The sequence below is a fragment of the Anser brachyrhynchus genome (genome assembly GCF_964034855.1).
Source record: "Anser brachyrhynchus genome assembly, chromosome: 3".
Taxonomy (NCBI): Eukaryota; Metazoa; Chordata; class Aves; order Anseriformes; family Anatidae; genus Anser; species Anser brachyrhynchus.
In genome coordinates this window covers 83375172-83389692 of record NC_137696.1, presented here as the reverse complement: position 1 = coordinate 83389692, position 14521 = coordinate 83375172, and the positions used below count along the sequence as shown (strand labels likewise).

Sequence of the window (14521 nt, the reverse complement as noted above, 5' to 3'; positions counted from 1 at the left end):
AAAATATCCAATACAAAATACCGATCTCAATGATAAATCTTGTTTTCTGTTGTAGACACTGAAGCTGCTGTTTCTCATCGCTGAAGGAGGACTGCTGCTGATCCACAAAGCCCACTACCTAAGAAGTTTTAAATTCACTCCATTTACCAGTATCCTGAGACACATTTTTGAGATTGCTAAGTTGCTGAGAATAGACAATGGGTTCCACCAGGATCTTCTTGTTTTCACCATTTATGTCCTTGAGCCCATGAAGGAAATTATCTAGAGACAATAAATTTGTTTTGAATCAGAAGTTTGTGTTCTGTGTATACACAGCCTTACCATTTCCACTTCTTTTCTTAAATTCTCACAGTGCTTTGAAACTGAGAAAAAACACTGGCTTTTGCTTCCTGTAATTTTTTTTCAGTGAGACTGCCATATCTGAAGAAGATATTAATTTCTTTTTATGGCCCTCCATCTCATCAGACACAGTAGCACATTTCTTCATGTTATTCTGAGACTGTCAGGTTATCTTGAGAACAATTTCCACCACTGGTGTCAAGATATTTAATGCTGTTCCTAACCCATGTATATGCTCCTCAGTCATCCTCTACAGCTGAGCTTTACTATCAAATGGCAGAGCCTTATTTTGTAATCTTTGAAAAAAGACATATATGAAACTTCTGCGTACACCAATTCTTTAACAGAGGCAAAAGACAACTAATGCAAATATATTAGCTGCTGATGGACAGGATAGGAGGTGACCTATAAAATATGCATGTTGTCAACATCTGTGGTTGCTTCAGACTGTTCTCACTAATTGAATCTTGTATTTTGTTGAAAGGCATTAAAAGGCCAGCACCGCGCTGCTACCTGGATGTTCTTACCTGTGCCTTCTCTGTGTAGCCACTTCAGGGGCACGGGCAAAGCGCTGCCTGTCCTGAAATAATTTTGCAGCCCCTCAGAGGCCAGTCAGCTGCCTGCTGCTCCCATTCTGCACAGCTCTTCCACCAGCACTCTGCCTCCTGCAACTCTGGCACTCCAGTGCTCAGCATATGAGTTAACCGGCCCAGATAAGAAACATTGGCCTTGCCTTTATGCCTCTGTTTTGAAACAGCACATGGCACAAAAGGCATCATACACAGCATCTGGTGCTGTGCATTCGCTGAATGGACTTTGCAGCTTTCACTGTCTGCTCTGCAGAGCAGGAGTTGTGGTGTGTTTTTTTTTTTTTGGATTCATTTACTGGACACCTCAGAGTAGAACAACTCATCTGTCAGTAGGCTTAGCTAAAGGCCCACACTTTGAGAAATGTTTTCAGCATTGTCAAGTGAAAAAGGCTTGAACTCCTGTGACATGACATATATATACAGTTTAATATGAAAGCATAGCAGAAATGGAGGCAGAGATTTTGGGGATCTACTTTTAATTTATTTATTTATTTTTTTGGTATTAACTGTACAGATGAGAAAACAAGAACTGACTCCTAAAAAAATCCAGCGGCAGGATGTGAACTCTGCTTAAAACTCGAGCTGCTCCAAACAATTATTTAAATAGTAGTACAGCAATGTCTGCTCTTGCTGAATTGTAAGAGTGGCTCACTAATCCTTAATTATTTTTCCTTTTTGCATTTCTGGTGTGTAGAACGTCCTTCACAATCATGAGATCAGACAGAGGGTAAGGGGAGAAAAGCCCCAGCCACGTCAGTTTCAAGAGGCGAGAAAAATTGCTGAGCGTTATCGAGCCTCACTGCATCCCCCCCCACACAGACAGCATCTGGGGGAAAATACAAAGGAAAAGACCACAGCATGCCTCTTTTACACCTGGGGCTATGCCAGGGGCTCTGCCAGGCCTCCTCCCGGGCCACGGCGGCGGCTGGAGGCCCCGGGAGCGAGGACAGCGGCCGGGAACCGGCGGCAGGGTCCCGCTAGCCCGGCCTCGCTCCTCCCGGCCAGGTGCGGCCCAGCCGCCCCGGGCTCGGCGGGGGCTCGGCGGCCGCGGGCGCTGGGCGGTGCGGGGCGGCGTGAGGCGGTGCGGGGCGGCGCGGGCAGGCTCCTCCCGCTCGGGCACAGCCGCACAGGCGGCCCGGCGGCTCTGCGGCTCGGCGGCCTCGTCTACCCCTCGCCCCGCCGCCGCCGTCGGAGCGGGCTGGGAGGCACCTGCCGCGAGGTGAGCCGGCGGCCGGCACCCAGCCGGGGGTTGGAGGTGCCCGGGGAGCCGGGGTGGTGGTGGTGGTGGTGGGGGGGGGGGGGGGGTGCGTTTGGTTGTTGCCACGGGGACGGATCAAGCAGCAGCGCCCGCCCCTGGGGCGCCCTCCTCGGTTTGGGTCCGGCGGGGTCGGGGCGAGATGGAGGACGGGGGGATCCGAGCCGGGAAGGGCAGGGCAGGGCAGGGCAGGGCAGGGCGTGCTGCCGTGCCGAGCCGGGTAAGGAATCCTCCCCGGACCTGCAGCCCCTGAGCCGAGCGGTGGAAACGAGCTCTCCGTGCTCCTTAAATGCGCCACATCGCCCCGCTGGCAGGGGGCTGCGGCTCGGAGCAGCGCGGCGAGGGAAGCTGCAGGTGGGGAGCCGAGCGAATAGGGCGCGTACATCTAATAAAAACACCAACATCATTCTTTTCAGCTTGTTATAACCTCCCCTGGTTTTGTATGGTGTAGGAGGGTATCTCTCCGAAGTGGGCTGGGGTTAGTCTCACTTAAATAAATGAATGCTAAGGGCAGCGTTCATGTAGTCATTAAAAAAATTAGGAGTAGCCCCAGAGGCTGCAGCGCTGCTAAGGGTGGCACCGAGGGTGAAGGATTGCTCTGGGACCCGCTTGTGTTAGCAGGGGCAAGGCCTCCGCAGGGTGCTCACCAACTGGTTGGAGGTTTTCATCCAGAAACAAAGTTTATTATTTCCCTAAAACTTCCAGAAATCGAGCGATACGCTGAGCAAATCATATGGTAACCGCAGTTGCTTAAAGAACTACCGATACATAGCTACTCAGTATGATCTCTCTGTTATGTGCCAGTTTGCAAATGAATAGAGAAATTTCTGCTTAACACTGAAAGTATTCCAGGAGAATTCCTTTCATCTTTTGTCTGCGTTTCGGATCGTGAATAATTTGACAGTATCTGCAAAGCACTTTGCAGTTATTATGTATGAAGTACGAAGCGAGGTATGGGTACTCCGAGAAACTGCTCCAGAATAAAAAGCTCTCGCTTTAGTAGGGCACTAAAAATAATGCAGTCATACCAATTAACACCTCTTAAGCATAAGATTCTTTTAGGTGCTCGCGGTGTTGATAAAAATATCATTAGGATTGTGATTTATAGTGCATATGAGCAACAGACGTCCCTGTTTCTTCCTGTATGTGTGTATGGAGAAAATGTGCATTTGGACATCTATTGATTTGGCAGATGTGGGGAAAGCAGGTCCTTCTAATACTTAAAACGGGGGGGCAATAGAGGGGAAGAAGCGGCATCTGGGTTTCTTCAGAAATGATCCAGTCAGATTTGCAGGTATGTCTTGCATTCAGTCCTAAGAGCGAGGGAGTGCTTTTAAGGAATGGAATTTCAACATGGAAATTGAGGTGCTATTTATTTGACACTCTATAAATTAGCATACTAAATGAACCACCCAGAATGTCATGCTAAGCATTGTCTTTACTGCTAGAAAACCATGTGTTATTCTAAAAGTAAAGATGTCTATGCAAAAATTAAATTTCTGGAGATTTGTTTTTGAAAGCAAGCTCAGAAGTGTCTGGACTTTGAATTGGCCCTGAACAGAAAATGTAGAGTCTTTCCTCGGACAACAAACTCAAGATTCCCTGGCACCTATGAACTGGGCTGTAATCTTATTTGAGTCTGTCTGCCCTGTAAGAAGGGCATGAGCAGCTGTGTTTGAGATGGCAACTCCTGTTAAAAAGTCTGTATATTGCTACATGTATAAGTGAATTTGGCTTGGGATTTGAATTTGAATGCACTAAAATACTTGAATAACATCAGGGAAGAGGTTTTTGTTTTGTTTTGCCTCCCAATCATTCTGTTAGTAATAAGGGGACCAGTAAGTCTGCAGTTCACAATAAGGAGAAGTATGGTTGAAACACTTGTAGCAGATGGAAACTCAGGCTTGCACAGGCCTGTTCTTCAGTTGGTCCTCGCAAAGTGAAGCGAGCTGGATTTAGCCGGAGAAAATGCAACATATTCACTTTAAAAAATGACATTTTTTGTTATCTCCATTTTCTTTTTTGATTCAGAACATGTTGCTTCTGCCTGAAAAATCAGAGACAGATTTAATGTAGCTTCTGACACTGATGATGAGCTTCTACAATGTAGCAAAAAGGAATCTACTGTATGTGAAATTCATGGCACTGCTGTGGTATTTTGGGTTGACTTTGCTGACTAGAGTGTGATTGACTTAACAATCAAGAATGGCAATAATTTGTTGCCACATGAGTTCAGGGAAGTGATGATTATAAATTGGGCGAGAAATGGGAGTTGGTTGAAGTGAAAAATGACATTAATTTAAACACTCAGGCAAGAACAGTTGACAGTTCCAGAAGAAGCCAACCGAACGTGAATGTTGTCCACTGTCATTATGCTCACCTACAGTAACCTTGTAGTTGTCTCATTTTAGTTCTTTTTAGTATATAAAAAAAAATTCTTTATATTTCTTATTGATTTAAGACTTTCATATGGCAATTCCCAGTGTGTTCTATGTTCTGAGGCCTTCGATTATGCCAGAACTGATTGGGAATGGAAAAGAAAAAAAGTAAAAATCTTGTGTTTGAATTTTTGTACATCAATTCTTTGGAGATTTTTGGAGGAACAGTGTCAAAGATAGAAAACTACAAAGGTTTTCCTAACAAATTATTTGATTTTCAGAAGTCTGATTTTTAACAAGTTGTCTTTTTGTTTTTCATCCACAAAAATTACTAATCGCTTGTCTTTGTGGTATTTCTCCACAATTTCTTGAACTGAGAACTACAGTTAATAGTGAAAGACTCATAGGATCCTTGACAGAGCAGTTTCCAAATCTTCAGTTCTTTGTGTTCTGACTTTGTTAGCGTTTTGACCACTTGAGATCAAAAGAGAGTTGATGTTACTTCTGCCATTCTGTATGCTTACTTGTTTGAAAGATATGTGCTTATAGGTGGGATTTTTTATTTTACATGCTTTTTCTAACTTGATTTCACTGGAAACTTCGAAATTTTACTATCAAATTATGATCTCTGAAGAAGAGTAGAAAGCAGATACTTCTCACTTTTTTAAGCAATTTTAAAAAAGTTGTGTGTTGGCTTATGGGTGGGATTTGCCTCTGATTTGAATTTTGGGCTTTAAATGGTTGCTGTCTTTAATTTGAGAAGAAGCGTGCATAGGACAGAATTTGTTGAAAGGCGTTCCTGCTGAGTCCAGGAAGAAATTCCACGCAACTCAGGGAGGCAGTTTCAGGACAAGACAGTGGAGCAATGATGGTGAAGTTGAGTAGTTTGTTCTGGGAGACCAGGAGAGCTTTGAAACTCCTGGTCCTTTGTGTTCCCATGTGGACCAGCCACGCTGGATCGGCCTGGCCTTGGTGGGAAGAGAAATATCTAAAGCAGGCCAGAAAGGTGCTGCAGTGTGTCCTGGGCATGTGTTAGTCTGTGTTCTGGCCCAGGCTTTGTCATTTCAAGCATTCCTGGAAGAACTTTGTGCAGACTGCTGCACAACCTGGCCAGGAGTGGAATTGGAAAAATGTTTTGTCAAGATTTTATCAGGCTTGTACTTTTTTTAGTTGCTCTTTCAGCTGTGGAGAAACTTGGATCTAGCTAAACTTCGACATCCCTTGCCAGACTTTCTGTGGACCAGCAATGCTTGGCTTCCTTTCTGGGAAGAGTTTTTGCACCCATGGGATAGCTGAGCTCTAATATCTTCTGTGCTCCATGCTGTCAGTAGACAGCTAAGTCACCTAAAGGGCAGATACTGTGTGGGAACGCAGGTAGTAGCGATGTGTCTTTATGCACATACCTATGTTGCTAACCCTTCAGAGTACATCTCTCAGTTGCCTTGAGAAATGAAAGGTGTCATTTAAAAAAAAGTCCCAGTAGTAAATTCCACGCAAATTCTGCCAGTAAGAAGCTATTGACTTTGATATCAGCAGTCAGAGATCTGTGTGAAAGCAACAAAATATGTAAAGTTATGAGTAAAATAAATCAGAGGCTTTCAGAACATCAATAATACTCGAAAATGTATGATTTTTCTTTAAATTAGATGACTACTCTGAACAATTATGTAAATTGAGAATGTGTTCTGCCAAAATTTCTGTAGCAATATGCTGCAGTAGTGTTGAAGAACTTTAATTGTGGAGGATGAGCTTTATAGGGGGATAAACACTGTAAAATATTTTGATTCATCAGTACTTAAAGGTTATGGTTATTCTGAAGAGTGTCTTTTGCAACCATTTGTCTTTATTTTTCCTGACAGGAATTATATTACATATGTAGTGGTGGTTTTTGACAGTATAGAAGGTGTGATGTTGCAGCCTAATTTATTATTATTTTTTTTTTCTGAATTTGTGGTTACTTAAGATGTGTCTTAAAAATGTCTATATGTACTTTTTTCCCCGGTAGTCTAAACCCTACCATCTTCAAATTTTTTAACCCCTTTATGCCTCCAGGATATCCTCTCCTCCTACTGTTCAGTAAGAGTCTGCTTCAAAAAATTCTCAGCATTGTTATTTTGGGCAGCGAGGGGCTTTTGCTTCGAAGGTGTGATATCTAAGAATGATTGAGGTCCATTTCTACTGTGTTGATAACATTTGGTTTCTGTCCTGCATAGGTTTAAAACAAACAAACAAACAGAAAACCAGCAAAAAAAATGCCGATTGGCTAAGTGAAAACTACGTTGCTTAGGTTAATAATGAATTCTGAAGTGGACATGAGCAAGCTTATGGCCTTATTATGTCTGAAACATTTTCCATCAGGGTTCACTTCAGGTTAAATGAAGTACATACAAAGGGCTACTGCCATTTGTGAGCTAAACTGGAGCTCTACCTGGCTTATCAAGACAGAAGAGATAAAAACCTGTGGTTGAAAAGTGTCATCGGGGTTTGTGGGATGCATTCTTTCCAGTTTTAGTTCTGATGTTCTGTTCTCTAAAATTGTTAGTGATCTTGTTTTCAAACAGTTGGGCTTATATGTAGAGAATGGTTTTGTGTGTATGTATGTATGTATATATATATCCTCATCTAATATAGATTTTAAAATGGTCTTTAAATAAGTAACACAGCCATAAGGCTTCCTCTCTGAGGGGATGCATCCTTTGCATGTTTCTTTTCTGCTTTACACTTAGTTTTGAAAGCCTCCTTTGAGTGAAAGTGACCTTTATTTTAGCTGCATAAAACAGGAAAGATCTGAGGTGATGTCTCTGGAAAAGTACTGTGACTTTGACGTCTGCAAACTGAGGAGATCAAACGAGAGATCTGGACAGCTGACGGCTGACCTGAAGTGCAGAACTTCTGTAGTGGGACTATAATATGTGCTGTGCGTCATATTCCTTAGGAGAACTTCCTTTATACATACATATTTTTTCCCTCCGTTAGTAGAAAACCCAGGCAAACAAGCAGGGAGAGGACAGGACTGCTTTCTGGCAGGGTCTCAGTGCATCAGGACTGCCGAGCGCACTAAAAGCGAGCCACGGCCCTGCTGCGCTGCGCTGCCCATCCGCAGTGAGGTTACATTGAACTGCACCTCTTGCGGTCTGTGGTGAGTTTTGCATACAGATAGGTCTGCTGTACTCACTTATGGGAAAGTGCGTAGGAAACGGAGGGATGCGATGCAACTAGGGAATCTCATGTGTCTCCTTTTTGCGTGTGGGCTTTCATCCTCCGAACGGGGCCACAGTTAGAAGTGGAAAAAACATAGAAGCTACTGGAAGGTAAAGAAGAAAGGACTGGGTGTTCTTCACTTGCTTGCTTGTGGAGGAACAGAAACAGGAGTTTGCCTTTACAGCAAGCAAGTCAAACTCTGAAATATTTCTGTGGCCGGGAGTGGCCTCCTGACCCATGCAGTTCTCTTGGACCAATGTGACCGGACCCTCAGCCAGAAGCGTGCTGTTTGGATGCATGTGATGCAGGAGGCTCTCTGAAGATGAGAACAAGTCATGCACAGAACTAGGGTGGTACATACTTCTTGCAGCTATTCATATTTCCACAGGATTCTGGATCCGTCATAGTGCTGTAAACTGTCTTACGGGGTGGAGAGCTGCTAGACGGGCGGTTTGAATTTATCATCTTTACTAAGCAACTCGTGCACTTTGGACTTGTATTGATTTTAGTGGTGCTGCTGGATAAGTGAAGAGAAGCAAGGCTTTAATCGCTGAGCCTTGTCCGTTGTCGTTGGAGGCAGATTAAGACACAAACACCTCCAGCTTCCAACCTCCCTCTGCTCGTGTAGCAAAGCTAGTGGAGCGGGGCTTGTGCCTGCACCTCCGCTGGCTGTGGGCACCGTGATGGCATGTCTGTAGCTGTGTGAGCTGCCGGTGAGTGGGTTTGTGCTGCAGTGCTGGTGGGAGGGTGGAAACACAACTGATGCCATGCTCTGGGGCAAAAATCTGTGGCAGAGCCTGGGGCGTACCGGGGACGGGGAGTGGAAGTGTCTTCGATGGCATAATTTGCTTCGGGGAATTATATGTTATGTTTCTATGTTTTCCCCTGTCCCTGATTGGTCTGTGTTGTGTGAATATTTAAAATTGTTGCTAGAAACCCAGAGGAAGGAATTTTCATAGGCTGCATCTTTATCTTCTGGCTCATTTATTCTTTGGCCCCAGTAGTGGAAGAGATTACTATGTAACTACCAAGCAGCTCACAGCCAACCCAGCCAAGTCCTGAATGCTTTTATTTAAAAAAAAACACACATACACACACAAAAGCAGTGGTGTAGCCATGGTGACCTAAGGGTAGGTGAAGGTGAAGGGTGTTGTTTGTTTGAGCCAGTTGAATGTAGTCTGCGGGAAAGAGAAAGAAGGGCAAGGGTACCAGGCAGAAGCGTTTCTTTTGCTATGAACTGATGAGGTCAGAAGTCTGAACACTTGTCTGTTTCATTTCTAATGATATTTCTGATCCCAATTATTGATCAAAGGTTTTAAAAAAAAGATTAGAGATGATCTTTTTAGGATTTTCTTCCTTAAGACAGGGGCTTTTCTCCGAATTAGGAAAAAGCGTGTATCAGACTGAGGGGGGTGGGAAAAGGTTGAAGAAATTCTTGAGCTGTAATTCATAGCCTTTTACCTGACAGAGAAAACCAAACAAAAAGCCCCACTCTCTGTTCTCAGTTAAGATTACTTTCCATCTATACACACATTTTAAAACTGTCAGAAGAAATGGAGTTTCTCACAATGTTTAAATCTAATGGATTTATGATCCCTTATGCTCCTTGTCTGGATAGATGGACGACAGCTGAATAGAAGCTGTGGATCAGTCTCTCCTTACCCTTTCTGTCGTGGTTCAGTACAAAACGTTCTGCAGCAATATCAGCTTCAGGTACCTGTGATCCCCCTGCTCCCCTGCTGTGCTGGCATCCCTGTTCGTGCAGGTGTGCTCTGGACCGGCTCACCAGCACTCCTCGTAGAGCTGATCACAACACCGGTCAGTTTTAAGGAGAAAAAAAAAAAAAAAGTAAATTGAAAATTAAAAGGTAACCCCAGAGATGTCTCTACATGTTCTAGACCAGGCAAGAGAAGGAAGCACAGAAGCCAGTATTGCTACTGAACTTGTACCCCTTCTATCTTGACAGAACAGCAACTGACTGCTTTGCCTGGGAATGAATATATGCAGACTAGACAGCATTGGAGGTGCTTGATGTTCGTTTGTATGGTAAGGGATAAAAGTTGTTAAATTAGTGTTTTTATTTACCAGATTCTTTCACTGAATTGGAATAAGCAAATGTTTTTACTGCAGCTTACCATAAACAAACAGAAGGGTGTTTGGAAATCCTGACCAGCTTTTGTGTAGGAGAGAGCAATCATAACAAACTGGTTCTGTGAGAAACTGAAAACAAATAAAAGATGAGCTGTTACCCATCGTTTACAAAAGCAGAAGTGATTGTGCCTAAGAAGTAGCAAGTGACTTTAAACATTGAAAACCCTTGTTTGCCAGCCTGGGACAAATTTCAGTAATACTTCACGTTCTCCTGTTTTTAGAAGACCTTGGGAAACCAAATGCAAGGACTTTAACCAACTCTGGACTCAGAGAAGGGTGGAAAATCTCCAACTACTGCATTTAGTACTGCAAGAAGTCTTCTGAATCTCCCTAAGGTATTTCCAAGAATACCAACACCTTTCCTATGTGTTTCTAAGAGTGTTACTAGCCAGTTACAGTGTTGCAGTTAACTAAAGCAAAGAATCCATCCCTCTAACAAACAAACAAACAAACAAACAAACAAAAAAGCTTTGTGTGAGGAAAACACTTGTATCAAGAAACGAAATCAGTGAGATTTCCTACTTCTTTGAAACTATTTTCTGTATTATTTTGTGTTCTTGGCATATTTCAGCCTTTCAGTCCAACATTACTGTAACAAGTGATAGGTAGGCATTATTAAGATGAGCAGAATATTTCCAGTTGTGTGGCCAAAGGATGGATTTGTGTATATTTGTATTTTTTTTAAAGCAGTAGTTAATTCATTGTTAAATGACACCAAATCCCCAAAGCAATACTCCACTTTCACTTTTTAGTGATTTTTTTGTGACTGAGTAATGTCTGAGTGTCTTGATAGTAAATAACTCACGTTGGCTGTATTTGTGCAACCGTATCTGTGCCCAAAAGAAAGTCTCCAGCGTTAAAAAGTAAAGGGTTAGGCTCAGACTGGAAATGGAGCTGATGAAATGGTAATAAGACTTATGCCTGAAATTGCACTTTTTTCTTAGTTATATCCTCCATGGAGCAGAGGCCTATCTTAAGCAGTCTTGGGATCGTCACAGAGAATTTCTTGTCTGTGTGGTTCCTCTGTAACCAAGTAGCCTGGAAAACTGAAGCCACATATCAAATGCTTTTGTGACTGCGATGGTAGGAAAAACAAATACAGTCTGTTTTATGGGAAAGGATGAAACCTTCCATATATAAATATCTTTAAGACATGCAAATTGACTGTGCTGTGTAGATACTCACTTCGCTCTGAGCAATGTAGCGAGAGCTGTAGGGACCAGTATTGTTAGTACAGTGTTTTGTGCAGGTGACATGTTGAGAAACCAGTTTGATGTCTCTGCAAGCCTCTGCATTAGGCTGTGCTGAATGCAGGTGAGCTGATGATAATTTAGAACTTCCAGATTGGCAAATTCCAATCCAGATTCAGGAATTTTGTTCTCTGTCTGAGATGTGGACTTCAAAGACCACGCTTACATAATGGTAAATCTGGTAAATACTTAGGTCCCAGCAATATTTGTGCATCAGATTTTGAGTTATCTGAGAGAACGCTTGTATTGCCACTAGTGCTTACTGAGAGAACTTCATAAATATGTTAAGATCAAATAACTTTTAGGTTTAGCTAGTCTGTATTTTGTACTCTTCCTCTGTTTGAAATCAACAGGAAGAAACATCGCTTGTCTTTCTCAGACTCAGTGTAAGTAAAGAGGTAAAGCTAGCTTTTTTTTGCAATATGCAACTCATGTTATATTTGAAAGGATAGTCACAGTGGTGATGCAATAACTTCTGTCTGCTCACTGATTGGCAACACTGCCAGATCTAAGAGTTAAAGGACTGTAAGGTAGAGAGATATCTTCCAAACCTATTTTTGCATCTATATTTACTGAAGAACAAGTGTGTCCTGATAAGGTAGTGTTGCCATGTGAATGAATGAACCTGGCCAAACCTAGAAGTCAGCCCTTTGGTTACAGTGGCTTGTGTCATCTGGATGCAGTCCTTCATTCAGTTCTTCTTGGCTGCATTCAGCATGTTACTGTCCAAAGATGGAGCAGGGGGGAACAAAAAAAACCCCAGTAAGTCTGTGCTTAGAGTACTGGAACATGTACAATACAACTACTCAATTCATTGGCAAGGTGAGGATCAGTCTGTCCCTCCTGCAAATCCTCTGATTCAAATCCAGATTTTCATGTGCCATTTGGTAGAGGGAAAAATCAAGCACCGTTTAATTATCCTCTTAGCCCCTAGATCTATCTCCAGAATCCTTGGACTGTCACTGGAGAGAATGGGTGGGTGCTTCAGGCCAACTTTGTGCCAGTCAGCACCTTTTGGGCCAGTGTGTGTGTTTCTGTTCCCAGTTCAAGATGAATAGCTTCCCTTTGTTGCATAATTCAGTGGCTTTTAATCTCAGTATTGCCAGCCTTAAGCATTCAAACAATGGAAGTCACTTCCCAGACATTAGTAATTAAAAAAATTCAGACGCTTTTCATAATAGTTCATAAGTCTGTTAGATTGTTTTCAAGCTTTTTTCAGCAGCCTTGAGACCTGAAATTTCATTCTTTGTTTGAAATGAAAGCTTCCTTTCAGGTGCAGTTTGGTTCCAGGAGCTGTACTTGGTGACAGGGAAGGAAATCATAATGACTGCTTTATTTTGACTGTTCCTTACCTTAAAATGTGTTTATTTTCTGATCACCTCTTACCTTTGACTGCAATAAAACATTTGTCTAGTGGTAGAGACTGAGCTAGCATTCTTTTCTTCCTACAACAGTCTGCCTCTGATGGTGAGACACTGGCACAGCTTGCCCAGAGAAGCTGTGGATGCCCCATCCCTGGAGGTGCTCAAGGCCAGGCTGGATGGGGCTTTGAGCAGCCTGGTCTGGTGGGAGGTGTCCCTGCCCTTGGCAGGGGGGTTGTAACTAGCTGATCTTTGAGGTCCCTTTCAACCCAAGCTGTTCCGTGTTGTCAAATTGTACTTTAGTAGGTCTGTTTTTAAGTGAAGATGCTGTTGCATCTAGACATTCCTCTAGAGAGGTGCTAGCACTGATATATTTACTTTTTATTACTTGCTGTGGACCAAATTTAGAGGCAACATAGGTAGCTTCCATATGGATTAGGGACTGGGAATCTAAACTAATGAAAGACTTACTGAAATTAAAAAATATATATATTGTAGTACCGCGGAGTTGTCAGAAGAATACAGTGAAATACAGCACTTAAGACTCCTTTCGATCATATAAAAAAAGCTTATGAAGTTTCTAGCACGTTAAAAAAGCTATTTTAAATAGTGTGGTTTTGTTGGGTATACGCAGTTTAATTTGGTCATTATTCCTTTCTGAAATCGGTTGTCCCTTTTATGTTAGCAGAAGTTGCTTTTGCTTTAATAGTTCATAGCAGCAGGAATCAAATGCTTTACACTCAAACAAGAATAAGTATTAAGAAGATAAACTCTGATCATGCTGGTACCAGCAATATTTGATGTGTTTTAAATAATTAAAAATGCTAATGTGATATCCTTGTAGATAAAGTGCGTAGTTAAGGCAATTAACAACATAAGATCTTGTCAAATAAGGCTTTCAATGTGACTTCTTTTCTGCTACAAAAAAGCCCTAACACTTCTATGAAAAGTGGTTGTAATCAGTCGTACAACCACCTCTGGTGGAGGGGACCTCAAAAGATCAGCAGGCCCAACCTGAAAAATGTGAAAAATGAGATTGGATGAGATGATTCAGCACCATGTACAGTTCTGTCTTGAAAACCTGCAATGATGGGGACTCCACCATGTCCTTGGGGAATTAGTGTCAGTGATTCTTGCCGTAAGAAATTTCCTCTTTTTATCAGGATGAAGCGTCTCCTAGTGCAATTGTACTCATTGTCTTTTGTCTTTACCATGTGGCTCCTTGTGAAGAGGGAGCCTCTGTCCTCTTCACAGCTGCCTTTTAAGTACTGGGGCACTGTGATGAGGTCCCCCCTGAGCCTTCTCTCCAGGGTGGAAAGACGTAACTCCTGAAGTTTTTCCTCATAGGTCAGGTCCTCCAGCCCTTGGATCATCTTCATGGCCCTCCTCTGGACCCTCTCCAGGCTGTCTGCATCTTTTTTTGAATTGTGTGTGTGTGGGGGGACTGGACACAGTGCACCAGGTGCAGCCTGACAAGCACTTCCTAGGGTGTGATGATCACACCTTGATCTCTGCTAGCAATACCCAGTGAATGTAGCACAGGACCTGGTTTGCTTTCCTTGCTGCAGCACTATACAACTGACTCATGTTCAGCTTGGTGTCCACCAGGACCCCAGTTGCCTCTCAGCATGGCTGCTCCTCAGCCACATAGATCCTTTCCTGGGCTCCTCTGAACTGGTAGGAAGATTGTGGGTCTTCCAAACTGAGCTTCGACTTCGCTAAGGACTTCAGTAATATTGAAGGAGCTGTTTTGTCCTTGGACATATCTGTGAAGAAAATATTTGGGAGAAGAAATCTCTCCATGGCTCTCTTGTGGAGTTCTGGTGTAACTATATCCAGGGAAGTCATCTCTGTTTTCTGGGACATGAATACTCTATAATAGTAATAGGCCACTCTTGTCCTGTTTGAAATACGTGCTTTCCTGTTTTGATTTTGTATTCCTTCCCTGCCAGGCAGTTTGGTTTTGATAGAGGTGTCCACCATGCCCTCCAGGAAT

The 14521-nt window shown here is 42.9% G+C and overlaps 1 protein-coding gene across 12 annotated transcripts in view; it reads left to right on the top strand.

Annotated features, from left to right (window-relative positions):
• The first annotated feature begins 1573 nt into the window (after positions 1-1573).
• KLHL32 (kelch like family member 32) overlaps positions 1574-14521 on the top strand; it is a 124315-nt gene continuing 111367 nt past the window's right edge. For 3 of the 12 annotated variants that reach the window (XM_080586472.1, XM_080586475.1, XM_080586481.1), the window contains exons 1-3: positions 2013-2148; positions 9730-9809; positions 10136-10249. Coding sequence is in view for 1 of the 12 variants with exons in the window: in XM_080586469.1 (XP_080442595.1) it covers positions 1811-2148 (338 nt within the window). In the remaining 11 variants the exon portion in view is untranslated. Of the gene's footprint in view, positions 2149-2264; positions 2539-7329; positions 8477-9381; positions 9477-9729; positions 9810-10135; positions 10250-14521 lie in introns of those variants that run through there. The other 9 variants (XM_080586473.1, XM_080586470.1, XM_080586479.1 and 6 more) reach the window with 7 other exon arrangements.